This window comes from Bicyclus anynana, chromosome 13 (genome assembly GCF_947172395.1).
Source record: "Bicyclus anynana chromosome 13, ilBicAnyn1.1, whole genome shotgun sequence".
Classification (NCBI taxonomy): domain Eukaryota; kingdom Metazoa; phylum Arthropoda; class Insecta; order Lepidoptera; family Nymphalidae; genus Bicyclus; species Bicyclus anynana.
The window spans coordinates 10,386,792-10,408,131 of NC_069095.1; the positions used below are offsets into that span (position 1 = coordinate 10,386,792).

The 21,340-nt window shown below is 36.1% G+C and overlaps 1 protein-coding gene across 1 annotated transcript in view; it reads left to right on the forward strand.

Annotated features, from left to right (window-relative positions):
- The window catches only part of LOC112048110 (diuretic hormone class 2), a 101,656-nt gene that overhangs the window by 74,851 nt on the left and 5,465 nt on the right, over positions 1–21,340 (forward strand). Inside the window, exons 2-3 of the mRNA XM_052885221.1 lie at positions 19,981–20,060; positions 20,693–20,794. Of these exons, the coding sequence (XP_052741181.1) occupies positions 19,981–20,060; positions 20,693–20,794 (182 nt within the window). The remainder of the gene's footprint in view (positions 1–19,980; positions 20,061–20,692; positions 20,795–21,340) is intronic.

A 21,340-nucleotide genomic window follows, 5' to 3' on the forward strand; every position in this document is an offset into this window, starting at 1 on the left:
AAGAGGAGTTTCGCTAAGTTTTCGTCACACAGCTTTATCACTAAACTGGTGGCTAGGGACCAGTGTGTGACATATCCAAGTGACTTTATGTTGATCATAACAGTTAAACTTAAACTCACATACTATTCCCTTAATATAAATGATAGTCCCGTCCCACCAGTATGATGTTAATTTATAAAGAAACTATGCTACTTAACAAATGAAATTATTGTAGACTAGCGAACGCCCGGGACTTCGTCCGCATGGGATTCAGTGTTTCATAAATCCCTCGGGTGGATTATTTTCATGGATGAAAAGTAGGCTGTGTTAATCCAAAGTAAAATCTATTTCCATTCCAAAATTCAGCCAAATCATTCAGTAGCTCATAGTCAGCAGTAACACACACACTGACTTACACACAAACTTTTGGCCTTTATAATATTAGTGTGGTTAAGAGGTGCCCCGTGGTTTCACTCGCCTACTTCCCGAATCCCGTGGAAATACGGGTATAAAATATAGCTTATGTCACTCACAAATAATGTGGCTTTCAATTCGCAAAAGAATTTCAAAATCGGTTCAGTAAACCTACAACCTCACAGACTGTACGACTTTATATTATTAGTATAGATGAGTCGGAAATTATTAAAAGCTTTCAATGACATTGGGTATTCTACTAGCATGTTTATGAAATGAAATCTTAATAACTATATACCTACAGTAGAAATTACATGTATTAAAAAGCGCCCTGAGTTCGAAATTTAAACACCAGCTCACGAAAATTTAGCTAACTTTATTTTATAGATAGGCTCTGCTCTAGTATGATGACGTGCTTCGAGCGAAGAAAATCATGACTTCCGGAAAAACCTATCGCCGATTTAGCGATAAAGTCTACTGCGTAAAGGCTAGATAGGCTTTAAAGTTTCTAGAGGTACGAGTTTATGCAGTATATACTCGTAGGTATAACTCCAGTTCCGTATCTTACTATTGGTTACAATAATTCGAATTCCGGTCTAGGATTAGATGGGGCAATGCAAAGACTTCCGATGTAGGTCGTACCTTGGGATTTCAACCTCTTACCATATAATTATCAACAATTATTATAATAGGATTTATATTTAACCTCAATGTATAATTTCTATGCTACTTTGCTCACTGCGTAATGCTGGTATAAAATGTATTTTGGACAATAATTTAGAGTAGTTTAGTAAAATTAAAACATTGTCCAAAATTTATTCTAGAAAACCCAGTGAGCCAAGTAGCATGGAAATTATAAATTTAGGTTAAATATAAATCCTATTATAACAATTGTTGATAATAATTTCGTAAGAGGTTGGAATCCCAAGGTACGACCTACACCGGAAGTCTTTAATTTGCCCCATCTAATCCTAGACCGGAATACGAATTACTGTACTCAATAGTAAGACACTGAACTACTAGCTACCTGGAGTAATACCTACGAGTATGTACTGCATAACACTGTTATAGTTGAGTTGTATTCAAAAAGTAATACAGAGACAATACAGATAATCAGCTAATAAATAAATTAATAGTATATTGGTTTATTATAATTACAGGAAAGTACCCTCGTACCCCTTTAATTTTACCATCGCAATGCAATAATACAAATGACTTCTAGGCAAGCGCGTTCAAACTTAGAACAAATACACTTACCATCAATTTTTTTAATAACAAGTTAGCCATTGGCTGCTATCTCAACTGATGCAGTTTAAGATGGTAGCTAAGGAATAGACAGAAGTGTAGTCTACCATTAACTTGAACAATTTCTACTCTAGGTACATCATACATACCGGACCGCAAAATAAGTAACAAGCCTTGGCCGAACTTTCATATTCAGCCGAATATTTTGAGCTCTACCGATAGAGCTGAAAATTTGAAATCCTTAACCTGAGCTAGGTGTGCAAACCAGGAGCTCTCAATACCAAAGCAGTATCAAATTTATACTACAAGATTTTTAAAATAAAACCTGGTTTTTACTTCAAGATAAATAAAATACGACAATACAAATAAACTCAGAATTACGAGTAGTAGATATGACATAAACTTAATTCTTTTTATGATTAATTTAATTCTTCTTAATAAAATCTTGAATATATCTTGCGAATTTCTCAGGGGCATAATAAATAAGTCTGGAACATATTTCAACTTATAATCTTTGGAGATTAAAGTAATTAATCATTGTCTGATTTAAGGTTCTGGTTTAGCTAAGTTTAATTTGTAGTTAGTTATAAAAACTACCACTTATAGTTAATGCTAATGCTATATTCTAAGTAATATAACAAAAACAAATACGTTTTTTTATTCTTTACAAGTTAACCCTTGATTACAATCTCACCTGATAGTTAGCGATGATGCAATCTAAAATGGAAGCGGGCTAACTTAGGAGGAGGTTGAAAATCCACACCGAAGCCTTTGACCAGCTTGACCTGGACCAATTAAGAAAACCTAAATTGGCCCAGCCGTGATCGAACCTAGGACCTCCGTCTTGTAAATCCACTCGCATACCACTGCGCTACGGAGGCCGAAAGCTTTCGCGGTTCTGAGATACTTTGTTTGTTACTTTTTCTCGTCTTAACTCCTGAACAGATAATGGTAATGTTTTGCATAAGCTTTGACTGGTGTATACCTGCCTTCCATAGCCACCATAACTGGCTACTGTACTTACCTACAGTAGGAACTAGCAAACTTTCAAATTAATTAGGTCTGGTTATTATAGGCTTCGGTATCGAAGGTCCGGTGGACGTTGGGGGTCCCAAGGTGTTCGAATGGTGACCTCACACTAGAAAGTGCAGTGTTTATCGACCCTCCATCGACTGACGACATCAAGCGAGTCACAGGGATTCGCTGGATGCAGGCGGATATTCGTTCTCAGGATCGTGATGTTTAGAAGTCCCTACAAAAGGTCTATGTCCTACAGTGGACGTCCATTATGATGGTACGAGACGAATATCTTAGCATTCCATGGATTCACCGTGCAGGTACCAGGTCCATCGTGTGGTAAAGAGAAAAACACCAAGCAAAGTCCAGGATTTGTGACTACTGGATGTAGGGTTAAGGAATTCCTTGACGGTCGATCAACACTCCCCTTCTCTGCTCGTGTTGTTCACCCTACCAATCCAAATTTGGTAAGACCCTATTAGAGCAGCTTTGGATACTCGTTCTAATATAGAACTAGCTGCACTTCTAGAGAGGCCAAGGTCTTTGAGCAAGTTATAGAGAGATTTTGCTGGTAATCCTCTCGCACCTTCTTCTACGGCGTACAGACTAACTACATAGCCATTTTTAGTCATTTGTTAGGTCATAATAGGTAATTCACTTTTAAACTGTGGTCCTTCGGAATGTTAGTCTCCCACAGCACAGTAAGCTCTACAAGTACTATTCGCTTTGTTTGTTGATTATGATGATAAATTGAATTGTAGGCTTAACCCAATTCTATTAAATACAGTCATAATCTCTCAAGTTTAAGACTAAACCAAATCTTCGCCTACACCGTAGTGTTGTGAACGATCTATCAAAAACTCTATTAGTTATACTGTACGCAGATAACATTTTAGTGAGGCTATGAATATATTATCTTCGGTCAAAGGATTTATCTTACCTGAACGTTCTGCTTTACATACTCCAATCCTTTATACGTTTTGGACGCAGTGATAGTACCTACCTATAACTGCGGTGGATAGACAATCTACGTCGTTACGTAGATTTATAACAAACTTTGTACCTACTTGCTTTTGAAATTATTATCGTCATAATTATTAACAACATCTTATTCGGCTGACTGTTCGACATTTCCCACCACAATTTCATGAAATCTATAATACCTACTTATAATAAATTTACAGAGAGGTCAATTCTGTACATGAAATATATATCCAAAATAACTATCAGGGGGTGATTAGTGATCGATACTGATGCCAAAAATGCAATCAGTAAAATGTTTGTCTGTTTGTCTGTCTGTTTGTTCGTCATAGAAACAAAAACTACTCGACGGATTTTAACGAAACTTGGTACAATTATTCTCCATACTCCTGGGCAGGTTAAAGTATACTTTTCATCATACTACGATAAATAGGAGCAGAGTAGTGAAGGGAAAAGTTGGGAAAACGGGAGAAGTTACTCCATTTTTACAGCGATACTACTGTAAGGGTTGCATGAATAAAACGAAGTCGCGAGTTTCCGCTAGTAATAAATAAAATATTTTGTATGTGTTGCTCCAACAAATAAAAATGCTTATAAATTCCATATTTTAACAAAAACAAATCGTTTGAATTATGCGTACATTCGTTTAATGGAATAGAAATGGTCTCAGAAACATTTCTGCAATCCCTCACAGTTACGTGGTAAATATGCATATCAATTTGGAAAGAACCAATTTATGGAGATATTATTCATACATACTCGATGTACGAGTAATAAATTGGGTTCGGTTGAGTTGGAGTAAGGTGTCACACACGATGCATTTAAGGCGGATTTACATTTGTCTGACGTGTCGTGTGTCGTGCCGTGAATCGGTATCATACATTTTGTATGCGACGCATCTGCAGCCATCACGACATGTCACTACACATAAGTGTAAATGTTACCATACAAAATGATACCGATTCTGTTCTGACGCGTCACGACACTACACGTCAGACAAATATAAATCCGGCTTTACTTGCGTTCAGCGTGTCACCATTCAGATATGGCTATTTTTGTTTTGGACTCTTATCCTGTCTTTAATTTTTATTAAAATGCCTTTTATTTAACCGACTTAAAAAAAAAAGAGGAGGTTCTCAATTCGACGCGTTTGTTTTCTTTTAAACGTTTGTTACCTCGGAACTTTGTCATTTATTGACGAATTCTGAAAATTCTTATTTTATTTGAAGACTATACTTCCAGATTAGTCTCATTTGATTTTCATGAAAATCGGTTCAGTATTTTGTGTTGAATGTTTGTGCCGCTATAATTTTATATACAACGTTCACAGTTTTACTGTAGTGTATTTAGTAACAGCATTGCACCCGTGCGAAGCCGGGGCGAGTCGCTAGTTATACATATAAACCTTCCTCTTCAATTGCTCTATCTATTTAAAAAAACCGCATCTCCGTTGCGTAGTTTTAAAGATTTAAAGCATAAAAGAGAGGAAGCATACATATGGATATGGGGACAGAGAAAGCGACATTGTTTTATACTATATCGTGATGAAGATTTTTGTGTTATTAGCAGTTTTGTGTTTTCACTAAATATTTTATGTCCTTTATTTTAAGTATCACATTTTATATTTAAATTATTTTTTAACGTGTGAAAAAGCACTAACCTTGAGTGAGTCACCCTCAAATCCAAGTATAGATGATGACATAAAAATTTTAATAAAAAAAATTCAACCGACTTCCAACTCAAAAAAATACTTTAACTAAAAAGCAAAAAATAACATCCTACCTATGTGCTACCTTCTGATCAGTTTGAAGGCGGTGCCAAGCCAGTGATGTTTTAATTAAATACGTTTAAACTACAAAATTTCTGTGGTTATTCCAGAAACAGCTTTAATTAAAACACGACACTGGCTTGGCACCGCCTTCAAACTGATCAGAAGGTAGCACATAGGTAGGATGTTATTTTTTGCTTTTTAGTTAAAGTATTTTTTTGAGTTGGAAGTCGGTTGAATTTTTTTTTATTAAAATTTTTATTTTTTTATTTTTAGTGTTAGCATACCCACTGCGTGTGTACAGTCACAACCTATCTAAGTGGAAAGTTCTAATCAATACAAAATTATCAAGTCCAAACACAAGGTAGCTACTGTGAGCCGTCGAGGAGTTCTCTTCACTGTCCCTCGTCTTCATCATCAGACCCTTAATACAGTCACAATCCTTCTAGGTGGAAAGTTCTCATCAATACAAATTTATCAAGTCCAAACACAAGGTAGCTACTGTGAACCGTCGAGGAGTTCTCTTTACTGTCCCTCGTCTTCATCATCAGACCCTTAATACAGTCACAATCCTTCTAGGTGGAAAGTTCTCATCAATACAAATTTATCAAGTCCAAACACAAGGTAGCTACTGTGAACCGTCGAGGAGTTCTCTTCACTGTCCCTCGTCTTCATCATCAGTCCCTTAATACAGTCACAATCCATCTAGGTGGAAAGTTCTCATCAATACAAATTGATCAAGTCCAAACACAAGGTAGCTACTGTGAACCGTCGAGGAGTTCTCTTCACTGTACCTCGTCTTCATCACCAGACCCTTAATACAGTCACAACCCATATAGATGGAAAGTTCTCATCAATACAAATTTATCAAGTCCAAACACAAGGTAGCTACTGTGAACCGTCGAGGAGTTCTCTTCACTGTCCCTCGTCTTCATCACCAGACCCTTAATACAGTCACAATCCTTCTAGGTGGAAAGTTCTCATCAATACAAATTTATCAAGTCCAAACACAAGGTAGCTACTGTGAACCCTCGAGGAGTTCTCTTCACTGTCCCTCGTCTTCATCACCAGACCCTTAATACAGTCACAACCCATATAGGTGGAAAGTACTCATCAATACAAATTAATCAAGCCCAAACAAAAGGTGACTGCTGTAAATCCTTGACGAGTTCCATCGTCTGTGTTTCGGCTCCATCATCAGACAAACTCCAAACCTTCATAAAATTGTAGTGGTTTAAAATACCTTATGGAAACACTAACCAACGTACTAGCCGTCTCTACAAATTTTGAAAGTTCCCCTCAATTTCTCCAGGATGCCATCATCAGATCCTGACATGAAAAAAATGGGACTACCCTGGAAGTAAACCCTACAAAACAAAAAAAGAATTTTCAAAATCGGTCCATAATTGACGGAATTATCGCTGGACATACATAAAAAAAAAAAAAAAAAAAAAAAAAAAAAAAAAAAAAAAAAAAAAAAAAAACATACATACAGCCGAACGTAGAACCTCCTCCTTTTTGGAAGTCGGTTAAAAATAGATACACATCATCATCATTACCAACCCATATTCGGATCACTGAGCTCGAGTCTCCCTTCAGAATAAGAGGGGTTAGGCCAATAGTCCACCACGCTGGCCTAATGCGGATTGGCAGACTTCACACACTCAGAGAATTAAGAAAATTCTCTGGTATGTAGTTTCCTTCACCGTTTGAGACGTGATATTTAATTTCTTAAAATGCACACAACTCAAAAGTAATAGTTTTTCTACTACAGTAATAGTTTTTATTGGCTCTGGAAGAGCTCCACTTTTACTAGGTATATCTATTCTTTATTTTACACTCACATGAAGAAATTATGTTAAAAAAGAGAACCCCTTCAAATGTTCGGATAAAAATTTCTCGGTTTGAACATGCTACACTTTTTAACACGATGTTTCGCAGAATTTGATACTATCTACTAAATATAGTATTTTTGTGCACTTTTTAACGTGTATGATGTTTTGTAGAATTGGATGCTACCAAATTTAGTTTGAGCACAAACTAATTATCGCCACTGGCTCTTGGCCTTGCGTTAAACCCCGGCGTTCCGCAACTTGCAACGCCAATTTAAACTGCAAATGGAACTTTTAAAAACAAATTGCAATTTAGCGAAAGCGTTGCTTCCTACTTCCTCTCTCAGGTCGTTCCTTTTTACTGAACTTCCATTCGACTTCGTGTAATTGTTTTGACGTGCGGAGCAATCATTAAGTTTACAGATTCTATTTTCAAACTTGAATGGTCTTGTAAATACAAACTGTTCTTTCATTTTGTAAGGTTGTCTCTTAGACTACAATAAATATCTATTTATATAGAAACCATGTTGAAGACTTTTGTAAATCACTAATAATACTGAACAGAATACTCTGACTCACTGGTTTGTCAACGCATCAACTAGATTATTATGATTTAGACAGTTCTCTAATTTGTTCAAGATCAGTTCTTGAAGTTCTCGAATAACATTTCTAGTTTGAAATGAATTTAGGGTGGCAGTTAAATTTTAAGGCCCGTAATTTACTTAGTCTATATGTAATACTTATCTTAACTTACATTTAAAAATAAAGAAATAATAAATAATAATTTTGGTTATTTTTGACTAATTACTAAGCATTAAGCAACTAATTGAACATATATATAACTCAGATATATATTACGACACTGAACTTATTATTATTTACTGGCAGGCGCCCCGCATTATCACCCGTTTAAAATTCCCGTAAGAATACGGGGATAAAATATAGCATAAATTATTCGACAATAATGTAGCTTTCCATTTGTGAAAGAATTTTAGAATCGGTTTAGCGGTATGGCCGTGAAAGCCTGACAAACAAATTTACTTACCCTCCTCATATATATTATAGTATAAGTATAGATGATAGTCGCATCTCCCACGATAGAAACTAAAACCTTTTCAAACTGAAATGCGCGTCAAATTATTATAAAAGCTTAAAGAATTAATTCGAAACATTCCTCTGGAAACTTCACCTTTGTGTTGTAATTACAAAATTTTAGTTGCGTCGAAAGTGGGATGAGTTTCCCTTTGTAATAGTACGAGGTCAACATGATTACGGTCGAATGGTTCAGAAAATAGAGCCACTGTTTTAAGTGACTGTACCCTGTCGGTGGAATATATCTTTATAGTACAAGATCCGGCATGAGAAATATATACACTCATCTGTTATTCATTTCGGATAAGAAATAAATGATAGAAAATATTCACATAGACACATTAGGGGAACTAAAGCCCCAATGCTCAGTGGATAAGGGCGGCTCTACACTGTGAGGTCATGGGTTTGATCTCTATAAGTTAGACTATTTTACATTTGCAAAACACAGTCTTCAGAGGAACTTTTGACGGCCTCCGTAGCGCAGTGGTATGCGCGGTGGATTTACAAAACCTGAGGTCCTGGGTTCGATTGAGATTTTCTTAATTTGTCCAGGTCTGGCTGGTGGGAGGCTTCGGCCGTGGCTAGTTACCACCCTACCGGCAAAGACGTACCGCCAAGCGATTTAGCGTTCCGGTACGATGCCGTGTAGAAACCGCAAGGGGTGTGTATTTTCATCCTCCCCCTAACAAGTTAGCCCGCTTCCATCTTAGACCGCATCATCACTTACCATCAGGTGAGATTGTAGTCAAGGGCTAACTTGTAAAGAATAAAAAAAAAAAAACTAGTAGCTCAATGGGTAAGGAACCGGCTGAACACTTAGAGAATAGAAACTTACGCTCTTTGAGGGTTAGATACTTTAATCGCTTGACTATTGAAGACAGTGTAACATATTATGTATTATTCTAAATATAGAACAGACTCGCTAAGTCTCTGAGAGATCTACAAACTATGAGTACGTAATAGTTTGCTACGAGATCTCTTCACAGCCTCTACAATACTCGGCGACAATGCACTTCAAGTGGGCATTAAGAGATAATGCATGAAGACTTGACCGGAATATTGTTTCGTAAAATCTATTGTCATAATCATCATCATCATTATCATCATCATCACCGTTTTCAGCTGTGAAATACTGAGCTTTTCCTTCTTGTAAACAAAATACAGTTAAAATTCTCAGCCCGGACTAAAAGTTGGCGGGAAGTTGGTGGAATTACACACCTCGGAGAGCATGGTTTGTCGTCGGTTACATGTTATCATTAACATGTCTCTCTTCAATATTCGTCATAACGTCCGGACGTAAGCTCACTCCCAATCGATTTACAATTTTATTTTGAATGAAATAGAGATAGCATTAGTATGAATTGAATATGAGGTTATTTTGTAATAAATTTCGAAAAGATTGCAATGTCAAACTCATCCATTTTTGAACGAAATTTTGGTAGCATTATACAACGTGATATAAGCTAAATTATGACAGGGGGAGTGGGCCATTTAAAATAGGCTGGTGATGATAAAATACTCTATCATTGATGAAATAAGTCATCATTGATTCATTCCCTTAGAGAAACAATACTCACCTTATACGAGTCGGATATTCCGAGATACCTCAAGGGAAATACAGTGTGCTTCACAACTGCTTGCTTGCCTTATAACATTTATCGTGTGCCTACATATAAAAACTATTGAAACCGAGTGTCCGTATCATTAAAAAAAATATGATGCTATATGAAATTAAGGGGCTGATAGGGTTTTCCGTGTGTGATAAGTGGACTGAAAAATTGGTTGATGAATGGATTACGATCAAACTGATATCTATACTGTAAAAAAAAGCCATCAAACCTAACTACTTGTATCTTTCGATGAGGTCGATCCGCCTTAAGAGTGTGCAATATGGAATTTGGTGGTTACAAATGGTTCTGGATCTCAGATTCTGGAAAAGTTAGGAGCCTGATATTTGGATAAATGATATTTCAAAGTGTTAGCTTCGTTATGACTATACAAAATACACAATTTGTAAAACTTTTCTCGATAGTTTATTTTTTTGAAAAATACACGTTTTGCTCACATTTTGCTTTCAATCTCAGGAAAAGCAACCTTATTTTCTTAAATTTTTGTTTTGTATGGAAAATTAGGTATATATCTTGAACATGGCCGTTTTGATTTTCGTTATGTTGTTTAATTTACGTGCAATTAGGTAAAAATGGTTTTGGCGCTCACGTCATAAAATTTGCGTTGCGCGTCAATCGCGCCGTGCTTTTCACTCACGTGAAAGTCATAATTCGGCGTCTCGTTTGCATTTCGTATTTTATCCATATCGTACCGACGCGCTGCGCGGTCTTGAAAGAAAGGTGCCAGAAAACCTTGAATTATACCACACTTAGAACTGACCAGCTGTCGAGTGCAAAGTGTGGTGTAACTTGAGGTTCTTGATCTTGAAAATGTTCAAAATGTTTGTTATTGTAGAAAGAGAATCGATGTGCCACGTGGCTAAAGGCCTAGGTTAGATCATAGTCAAACGCGAGCATTTGCGGAAGATTAATCTTGCGGAAGATTAATTTTTTGTTCCTGGAACTCAGGCATCAGGAGAGACGATGGAATTTTGCTGGGTTTTAGTGGGTATTCTGGCTGACTCGCAGCCGGTGAGTCACATACTCCCTCGGAAATGGTGCCACTCTATGCCACTATTTCCGAGGGAGATGCGCAAAAGCCAGCGTGAAAAAAAATGGTCAAAAGCGAGCATATTTGCATAAAAAGGTATTTACGCTGTTGCTTGGGAATCTCCCATCTTCCCTAGTGAATTACAATTCTCTATTATATACCTACCGATATGCCTTTAATAAAGTACTTCTGTCATTGCATGTTTTTTTCAGTGGTTTGTCAATATCTATCCAATCTAATTAGTACACATAAGGGCGTTGTTCACGCCACGCTTCGTTTGCTGTGATAAGCCATTTTTCATAAATACTCGTAGCAATCAAGTAATATCAGCCGCCATTTAAGTTCCCCGATAATCATTTCCCGTTTGCAGAGCTACAAGTAGCAACGTGAGTATTCAGGAATTAAAAAATAGCCTATTTTGACATTGGCCATATTTACATATTCTATTTTCCTTTATAGTGTCACTCGGATTAGCAATAAACAATCACACTAATATTATAAAAATAAATTGAGAGAGCTGTGATAGCTCAGTGGATATGACCTCTGCCTCCGATTCCGGAGGGTGTGGGTTCGAATCCGGTCCGGGGCATGCACCTCCAACTTTTCAGTTGTGTGCATTTTAAGAAATTAAATATCACGTGTCTCAAACGGTGAAGGAAAACATCGTGAGGAAACCTGCACACCAGAAAAATTTCTTAATTCTCTGCGTGTGTGAAGTCTGCCAATCCGCATTGGGCCAGCGTGGTGGACTATTGGCCTAAACCCTCTCATTCTGAGAGGAGACTCGAGCTCAGCAGTGAGCCGTATATGGGTTGATAATGAACGAACGAACGAATATTATAAAGGCGAAAGTTTGTGTGAAAGTGTCTAAGTATGTTTGTTCCTCTTTTACGCTGCGGCTACTGAAGCGATATGGCTGAAATCTGGAATGGAAATAGATTTTACTCTAGATTAACACATAGGCTACTTTTCATCCTGGAAAAGTCCATGGTTCCCGCGAGATTTGCGAAAAACTGAATTCCTCGCGTCGATGTTGCGGGCTTAGTCCTAGTCTTCTATACATTTTGGAAAAAATAAAAGATTTCACAAACTACAGTGCAGGGTAGTATATGAATTCACTTAAATAAACTATACGTAAAAATAATATCGGCGGTTACGTAGGGGGTTCGGCAGTATTTGAATTACTTGCAACTAAGTTAAGTAGAACTAAGTAAGTAAGTGGACTACAATATTATTTGTATATTAATTATTTTCCAAAAATTACTAACTCGAATATTTCATGAAAGGAAATTGTTCGTTTACTATTTAACCTATAGCTTGTATGGATGAGTTCTATACTACCCTCAAAACCTATTCACATCTAAGGCTCTGACTGTATTATAAATTCCAGCGAGAGTTCCTTCTTTGTGATTTGTACTTGAATTATAGCAAAGACTTTATTTCGCCCAGCTCTGCCCAATGGCCATAAATTACATGAATAAACTTGAAGGTGCGATATGTTTAGATTGGCGGAAACATAGTTGACTTTTGGCGTTTCTACGTTCTGAGACTACTAAACACTAGCATTATAAATCACTTGCTGTGTTGGACAAGAAATTGCAATTCATATGTGCATACTGTATAGCCTTGGAAGATAGCTGATTGCACCTTTTTTGACGTGACAACGTCTTAAAATTTGATGGAGCTGCACACTCAAAAAATATGACGTCATGCGTCGTTCCCGCGCTCTAGGGTTGCCAACTTTTTTTTAATAATATAAAGTATATTCTGGTGAAGATTATTAAACAGAATTTTAGAAAAACGAACAATTTCTTTTGAAAAATGCAATTATTCCATCAGTATTTTCTTATGACGTTATCACGTTCAACTATCGTCAATATACCGACTTTACAGACAACCGATTTTTTTTTTGTAACAGGGTCGAAATCTATTCCAGGGACACATGAATTACTAGGTGAAAAAACGGGTTATGTGGGACTTTTAAAACCCTCTCATTGGCCAAGTTTAGTTTAGTTGTAGTTAGGCTTTTTGGTAAGCTAATGGGACCTCAAACAAACTCTACGCCACCACTACCTTTCTAGTGCGTCTCTTTAAGAGACCTGCTTTACTGAGAGGCGTGCTAATATAGCTACAACAATATTTCATTCCGTCGTGAGTTATAGTAATTATCCTTCTTGAACCTGATAAATAATAGGTAATCTCCATTTCTCACTTGCAAATTCAAAGTTATAGGCCCGTGCAGTTTTGTAAGCTTCGTAAGACCAAGCTTTTAACCTGCTAACATCCAGCGGTTCTCTGTAACCTTGATGACGTCAGCTACCTAATTAATACATCACGCTACAATCAATACAACCAATAGGAGCGGAGCAGCAATGAAAAATGTGGTGAAAATGGAAATAAATATTCTTTTTGAGATACTTTCTTGCAAGCACTGCGTAAATGGTTAAAGTTACACAAACGTCATATATGATGAATCACCTCGCCTTTAAAAGCTAAAGGTTGAGTTTTGTCTAGACCTCCACGATGACGAAGCCGCAAAAGCTGTTTATATTATACCTACTCATTGTTTTTAAAAGAAACAAAGAGGTAATGTTTGTTATATTGTAGGGGTTAAAAGGTTCTTACTGCGTGCGCTTTTCAGTGCGTATGTGGGGTTCATCGGCTCAATATAAACTGTTAAAAAAAACATACATGTCAAATTGAGAACCTCCTCGTTTTTATAATAGTCAAAACTTATTAATATACATTCTTCCATATAATATAGTCTAACTAGTAACTGGTAAAACAAAAACTTGCTAAAAACTTTTTAGTACTCAAACCTTAATTCTATTTACTGTTGATATTCACAAAACAAACGAAAGCTAAACTATAAGCTAAATGGCAGTATTTGTTGAGGCAGGCTTTCGGCTAAAAACGGTAAAGCGTAAACAAGTACACACTTTTTGCCAACAATTTACAATGCCAGTAAATGTTTACATTTGGGCTATTTTTAGAATATAACTGCTGCTTGAGATTAGGCAAATGGATTTCAGTTTTTACAAGTTTTTTTTCTTTAATTTGCCCTGCCTGGTCAATTCTTTGAAACCAAGTTTGAACCATTCTCAGACGTTCAATTGGGCTCAAAGTTCTACCGGAATTCAGTGTGAACTTTTGTTCTTTTTGAATTATAATGAAGCCATTTTGTTAATGTTGTCTAATAAATAATTAAGGTAATAAGCAAAATCGACAATTTAAAATATATAATATATTTCCAATTTTAATAATAATTAATTAGTTCCAAATGTGCCTTGGCCTTTTTTTCATGTCATCGTTCTTAAAATTTTATCTTCCATGACCTACCCTTAATAAAAGCGTACAAAAACTTTACATTCTCATTTGCCACAAATTATTTGTAGGTATAGCCAGTCGCCTGCGTACATAAAGCTAGTGTTTCCTTTTTACGTATCACTATTTAAAAAAATTACCTTCTAATATTATACCCTCAATCATTAAAGGAAAAACATCGTGAGAAAACCTATACCAGACAATTTTCTTAATTCACTGCGTGTGTGAAGTCTGCCAATCCGCATTGAGCCAGCGGCAGCGTGATGAACTATTGGCCTAACCCCTCTCATTCTGAGAGGAGTGAGCCGAATATTTGTTTATAATGATGATTATACCCTTTATAAAAATTTGCAAAACCATATGTTTTCATAGTCACAAGTTATGAGTAGATATAGCCTGTGGACTGCGTACAATAACTGGCCTGTAAGCGACTACAGTGCAGCGTAGCAACATTCTATTTACGGATGTTTATTCAAGCGCGTGAGCCACTCGCGTAAGTCGGGTGTTCTCGCAGCAAACGCAAGCCCTAATGGTGCTTCGTTTAGTTCGTTCATAATCATGGGCTTTGTTAAACATGCAACATCTTTTAAAGTAAAACTTCTTTACGCATGCTTAACTTGGCGAGTAAGCTGGTGACTGCGTTACGAAAAATGTGATCGAACGAGACGAACGAACGTTAAGAGCTAAGAAATTTTACTTCAATCAATTGACCTAAAGTATACTCTTTTTTATCTTCGTATGTGTGTGTGTGTGATATAAATTAATAAATTACTGAAATCAATCAAATTAATTTATATTTTTATAATAAAATCTGTTAATTTTAAATAGTAGTAGTATTTTTTTTTGGAGAAATGAAAAAAATGACAATAAAGGCAAATAACATGAAAATATTTGTACGCGACATATTAAGGAATTCAATGTCACGTTACCATCAGTTAAAGCGAATTAAGACAAAGTCACAAAAAATATTTCAAATGCGAGAAATAATTATTTTTTTCAAAATAAGATTTTTACCTAAAAACAAAATGTCACTAGCATTCAAGCTACTCTCATGTATCCACGTTGTAGGTAGTAGGAAAAACGGCAGCTGGAAGGACATGCCATATATTTGCAGACTTTGTAACAAAACATTTTGCAGCGTGCAATGCTTTCTCTTTCTCTATTTTTCACTCCTATTTTCCTATATACAATGTACAAGAATTATCTTTTACTCGTATATAAAATTTCAGGGAACTTGTTCAAGTGAGTAACGCAATTCAAATGAAGCATCAAACTCTATTGTAGTGCACTGATCCAATTGTCTTACCACAACCACTTGGTAATGGCGCATTAGCCAACTTTAACTCACTTTAAACCACTTGCTGGCCGCAAGGTTTACTTTAGCCACGTTCACATGTGGGTGTAACTCGGCTAGGCTTGGTTAAGAGAGCTAATAGGTGTACATGAACTTGTAAACCAATAAATGCTTAGTTCAATTTTCCTCTTCTTTCTCCTTCCTCTTCTGACAAGACAGGGGATTTATAGCAAGTCTTGCAGCAGCTGCAATGCTTGCTGGTTAGCTTGGCAGACTTGAGGTGAAAATGTTTGACTTTTTAACGATCACATGTAAATAATGATAACCGGGACCGGATTAAGATAGGCCTCCACAGATCCGCATCATATCGGACGCATTGCATCAAACGAATTTTAAATTTTACGTTAAATAAAATCCGTTTGATGCGGATCAGTGGACGCACTTGTATGTGTATTCTATACAAAGAATACTAGAATCCGTTGAATGCGATGCGTGAGACGCGTACAATGCGGATCTGTAGATGCCTACGTTTTAACGTACTCTCCGAAGCATGGATTAACACCAATTTCACAACTCCGATCTAAAGAAAGAAAAGCTCGATATTTCACAGTGGTTGAACCCAGTCCTCGTGATCGTTAACCAAAAAGACTAACCACTGCACCAGGACGTACGTAGATTACCGATCTAATACTAACAGATCCTCCCGCGAAAATTCTCAGGTTTCCTCACGATGTTTTTCCCTTCACCGTTTGAGACAAGTGATATTTAAGTTCTGAAAAAATAGAGGTGTATGCCCCAGACCGGATTAGAACCTACGCCCTCCGAATCGAAGGCAGAAGTCATATCCACTGGGTTATTATGGCTTTTTTGCAATGTATACTCGCTGATAATGTAGCTTTCATTGTTAAAATAATTTTTAAAATTGATTTATTATTTTCGCTATGATATAAGTATGGATTTTTGATTTAAACACACATAAGTCTCACATTGACCTTAATATCTCACGTGGGTAAAAGTCCATTGTGGTTCACAGTGTACCCTTTTTTCACAAAGAATGACACACAAAATATCACTTTTATTTTGCAACTAAAAGCTTTCTGGGTATATGTGTACCAAGATATTATAACATGAAAGCTACTCCGAAAATTGTCCTTCACAGATACATTTTCAAGATATTAAAAGCACAGTTCAGTGTATTATTATTCTTTTTCAAGATTTGTTACTTAAGCCTATTTAGTGATGACATAAATATTTCATGTTTTTAGATCTAATTCTAGATTATGGCATGTTTTTGTTATATTTTACCTAGAAATATTATGTGATTAGATTTTTTGCTGAATTTAGGATATTAAAGACGTTGTACCGAAATGTGAAGCCGTGATAGCCCAGTGGATATGACCTCTGCCTCCGATTCCGGAGAATGTGGGTTCGAATACAGTCTGGGGCATGCACCTCCAACTTTTCAGTTGTGTGTATTTTAAGAAATTAAATATCACGTTCCTCAATCGGTGAAGGAAAACATCGTGAGGAAACTTGCATACTAGAGAATTATCTCAATACTCTGCGTGTGTGAAGTCTGCCAATCCGCATTTGGCCAGCGTGGTAGACTATTGGCCTAACCCCTCTCATTCTGAGAGGAGACTCGAGCTCAGTAGTGAGCCGATTATGGGTTGATGACGACGACCGAAAAGTTATAATTTAGCATAAGCAATGCAAATATCAAAAAAAATAATTACCAAAAACGTATTCTAGATTTTTTTTTAATTACTTGAAAATGATTAAAGAAAAATATCACTTCCTTGAAATAAAACGCATTTGCGTTTATGATGCCTACTAATTATTGTTTTTAACAAGAGAAGATAAGTTAAAAAGATTACGGCAATTTGTAGTATTGCGATAGTTTTAATTGATGTTTACGATTTATCATTTAAAATAAGTTGAGAGAATAACAAATATAAAAGCTTGATTTGTTGATTTTTTTTTTATTGAGAAAGAATACATTATGGAACTTAAGCTAACTTATCCTAACGTGGAATGGTGGCAAGAATACTGGCTGCATTTCCGCGCTGGACAGCCAGGCTGATCCTTTGCGCAAAAAATAAGCCAGCCCTTCTGTCACCAGTCGAGGCAACTAACCGCGGTGAAATTATTCGGTAAAATTTTTTGGCACTGCGACTCCATGGCCCAAGGGTCTCCACGGCAAAAGGTACAAATATGTAACTCTCTGTCAGAGAGGCATACTTGAGCCACTTACCGGTTTCAGCTTTTTCTGCTGCGGCTCCCGGTCTTTATTCTGTCTCCCTGATATGACACGGTGCTAATGTGTCAACGTATGTAGCGTCCCACATTAGGGCCCGCCCCATTTCCCAGGGAACCAGCGTCAATCCATGAGGTCTCTTGTCATCATCCCGACTGATTCCTGACGGCTCGATTTATTTAATTTGACTTTAATTAAGCATTTTCCTGTATTCACAGTAAAGTCAGCAAGAATACTGACTGGCATTTGGGAATTTTAATATTACACAGTCGGTAGTATTACCCACTTCTAGCGTTTGAATATTTTAAACATATTTTGCTCAAACAAAGTTAATTTCAGAGAAGTGTCTAATTTGTATTTAAATGTAAACAGTATTTAATGGTAGAAACACATTTAACACACCCAACGCTACGTGTTGACACGTCGCCTATGTCTCTACATTGTTATGTTTAATTTAAATTAGTTGTTCATATAAAATAGAAGACAAACGTTTATTTACGTTTATACCGTATACATACACTAAGCACTACGCAATAACTTTATCATTTAAACTCCCATAAAACAACTGAAAACCAGCAATTTTTAGAACACATCAAAGACATCGAATACATCGAGGTACTTTTGCTAAACCATGGTTAACACTAAATTCGTAGTCGACCTTGTATTATTATAAAATAGTACCGTGTGTGTGTAAGTGTGTAAGTATGTTTGTTCTTTCACTGCGGCTACTAAACCGATTTGGCTGAAATTTGGAATCAAAATAGATTTTACTCTGGATTAACATAAAATAGGCTACTTTTCATCCCGGAAAAACTCATGGTTCCCGCGGGATTTGTGATAAACTGAATTCCACGCGGATAAAATCGCGGGCGCCCGCTAGTTAAGCATAAACAGAAAAACTATTATTGAAGAACTTTCACATAATATCTATTTAGTATTTACCTATTCTAATAACTATAAAAAGGTAAATAAGTTATCACCTCAATACAAAAAACGCGTCTTCTGTAACTACGTGGAATATTTTGAATGTGTTTCTAGTTTTCTTTTGTCGTAAAGCCACAGCACACTCACTATTATTACTATACGCTTTTACTTTATTTTTATGTGCACTACTGTTTAATATTCAAACACAAATTGTGTTTTATTATTTTCAGTTTTATAGTGATATGCAAATTACACAACAATTTCTCTCATTGGGCCATAAACATTTATAGATTCAATGGTTTATTTTTTATTGGTTTAGTTTACAGTTACAATATTAATATGGATAGCTAAATTTATTTTATTTGCCAGTAGTGCTGCTCAAATAGTTTTATATAAATAAGGTTGGTTTCCAAAATCTAGTTAGTCCTTTTATGGTGTTTCTATCTAAGTTGGTCTTTAAATTTCCATAAAATACATAAATGCAGATAAGGGTTGGAAATGAACACTAAATGTATAATATCACCTTTTGATTTGTAGCTTACAGCACAGAATACTTAAAGTTTGTACAAGCTATCAGGCAGATTGTTTACAAATCGTAAAATCCTTGATTTTAAATGTGGTTCTAAGATTTTGGTGGTTTAAAATGTCTATTACAAAATTTCCCACACGCCGGTTTACTGAACACGCGGGTTTTTTTTTCAATAAAATTAAATGGATTTGAATTTGTAATTTTAAATTAACTGTTTGTCACTTACGGCCAGTTTCTTCATCGCAAGTAACAGTCAAAGTAACGTCATAAATCAAAAGTGACGGTCAAAGATTACAGTGTATTGGTCTTATTTAATGAAAAATAAAGTCTTCTTTACTACTTATTACTTTTACTGTTACTTTAGCTAAAAATGAAGAAACTGGCTGTTATTGCATAAGAAAGGATAGGTATGTACCTTTTTTACAGAATCAATTTTTTTCCTGTCTATTTCTACCTAATTTAACTAATTAGCTAATCTGTAAAACAGTTGGACAGATTTTTATAAGACTCTTATTGGCAGATAGCTGATATTTTAAGATTACTTCTTAAAATATAGGCTATATTTTATAACCGTATTCCAACGGGAGCCAGAACTACGCGGGTGAAACAATAGGGTTCATTTCTTGAAAAAAGGAAAACATAAAAATGTTTAATAATTTGTTCCAGATGATGCGATTAAGCTGCCTGCTCACTTGCTGCCTGCTCGGCGCGATGCTGCTCGTGTTGCCTGCCACTGGATACCCCAGGTAGTGGTACTTTGTCCATAGTTTGTCCCTGGATACCCCAGGTAGTGGTACTTTGTCCATAGTTTGTCCCTGGATACCCCAGGTAGTGGTACTTTGTCCATAGTTTGTCCCTGGATACCCCAGGTAGATGTAGTTTGTTCCTGGATACCCCTGATAGTGCTACTTTGTCCGTAGTTTGTCCCTGGATACCCCAGGTAGTGCTACTTTGTCCGTAGTTTGTCCCTGGATACCCCAGGTAGAGGTAGTTTGTTCCTGGATACCTCAGATAGTGCTGCTTTCGACTATCAAGCGGCTTAATCAACCGCTTGAGTTATTCAAACTTTCTATCAATCACCGTCAATGCTTAATTTAAGCGTCAAACGAGTTTCTAAACTATCAATCACGCTTGATTCAATCAATTTACTCAAGCATTTGATCAAGCCGCTTGATAGTGTAAGGCGTCCATTATTAACTCCCAATAAATCATCATCACATGGACAGTTATGTACACAATTGGTCAAATGTCAGTAAACCCCAGCACTAGCATCATCTTCAGCATATCAGCCGATCCTGAGCCGCCTGCATCCAGCGAATCCCTGCAACTCGCTTGATTAAGAATCTCCGCAACTGACAATCTTACGTGTATTTTCCAGCCCCAACAACTACTTCCGCGAAGATGGATATGAGCCCGAAGAGATCTTGAGCTTGCTCAACCGGCTCAACGACATCATCCAGATGGAACGGAAACTGGAAACGTGAGGAAAAACTTTTTTTATTTTATCATATTTTCTTTTAATTTTTGACTAAACTATAATATAATATTTACTATTATGGTTTAGTCAAAAATTAAAAGTAAAATACAAAAGGTACACTAAATACGTACACACTATGCAGTATACACTATGCACGAATTACACAGAAGAATATTAAGGCGTCACAGGACATACGTACAAACTAACATGTAATTACAAGAAAAACAAGTAAATGATTTACAGACATGGGAACAGAACAAAAAATATTAAAAAATAATTAATATATTAATAAAAGTAAAAAACAAAGGATATTACTAAATTGTTATTAAATTATATTAAAAAATAACTTACTAAATAGTTACTGAAATAATCATATACTTACTCGTAAATAGATACTGAAATAATCATATAATTTTAATAGTTACTTAAATAATTAAAGGATATTTTCTAATACTCAGAGCCTGTAATATCAGAACTGTTATTCTGTAACTATGTTTAAAAATTATTGTTATACAATATACATTGTACACTTTTTCCCCTTCCAAAGAC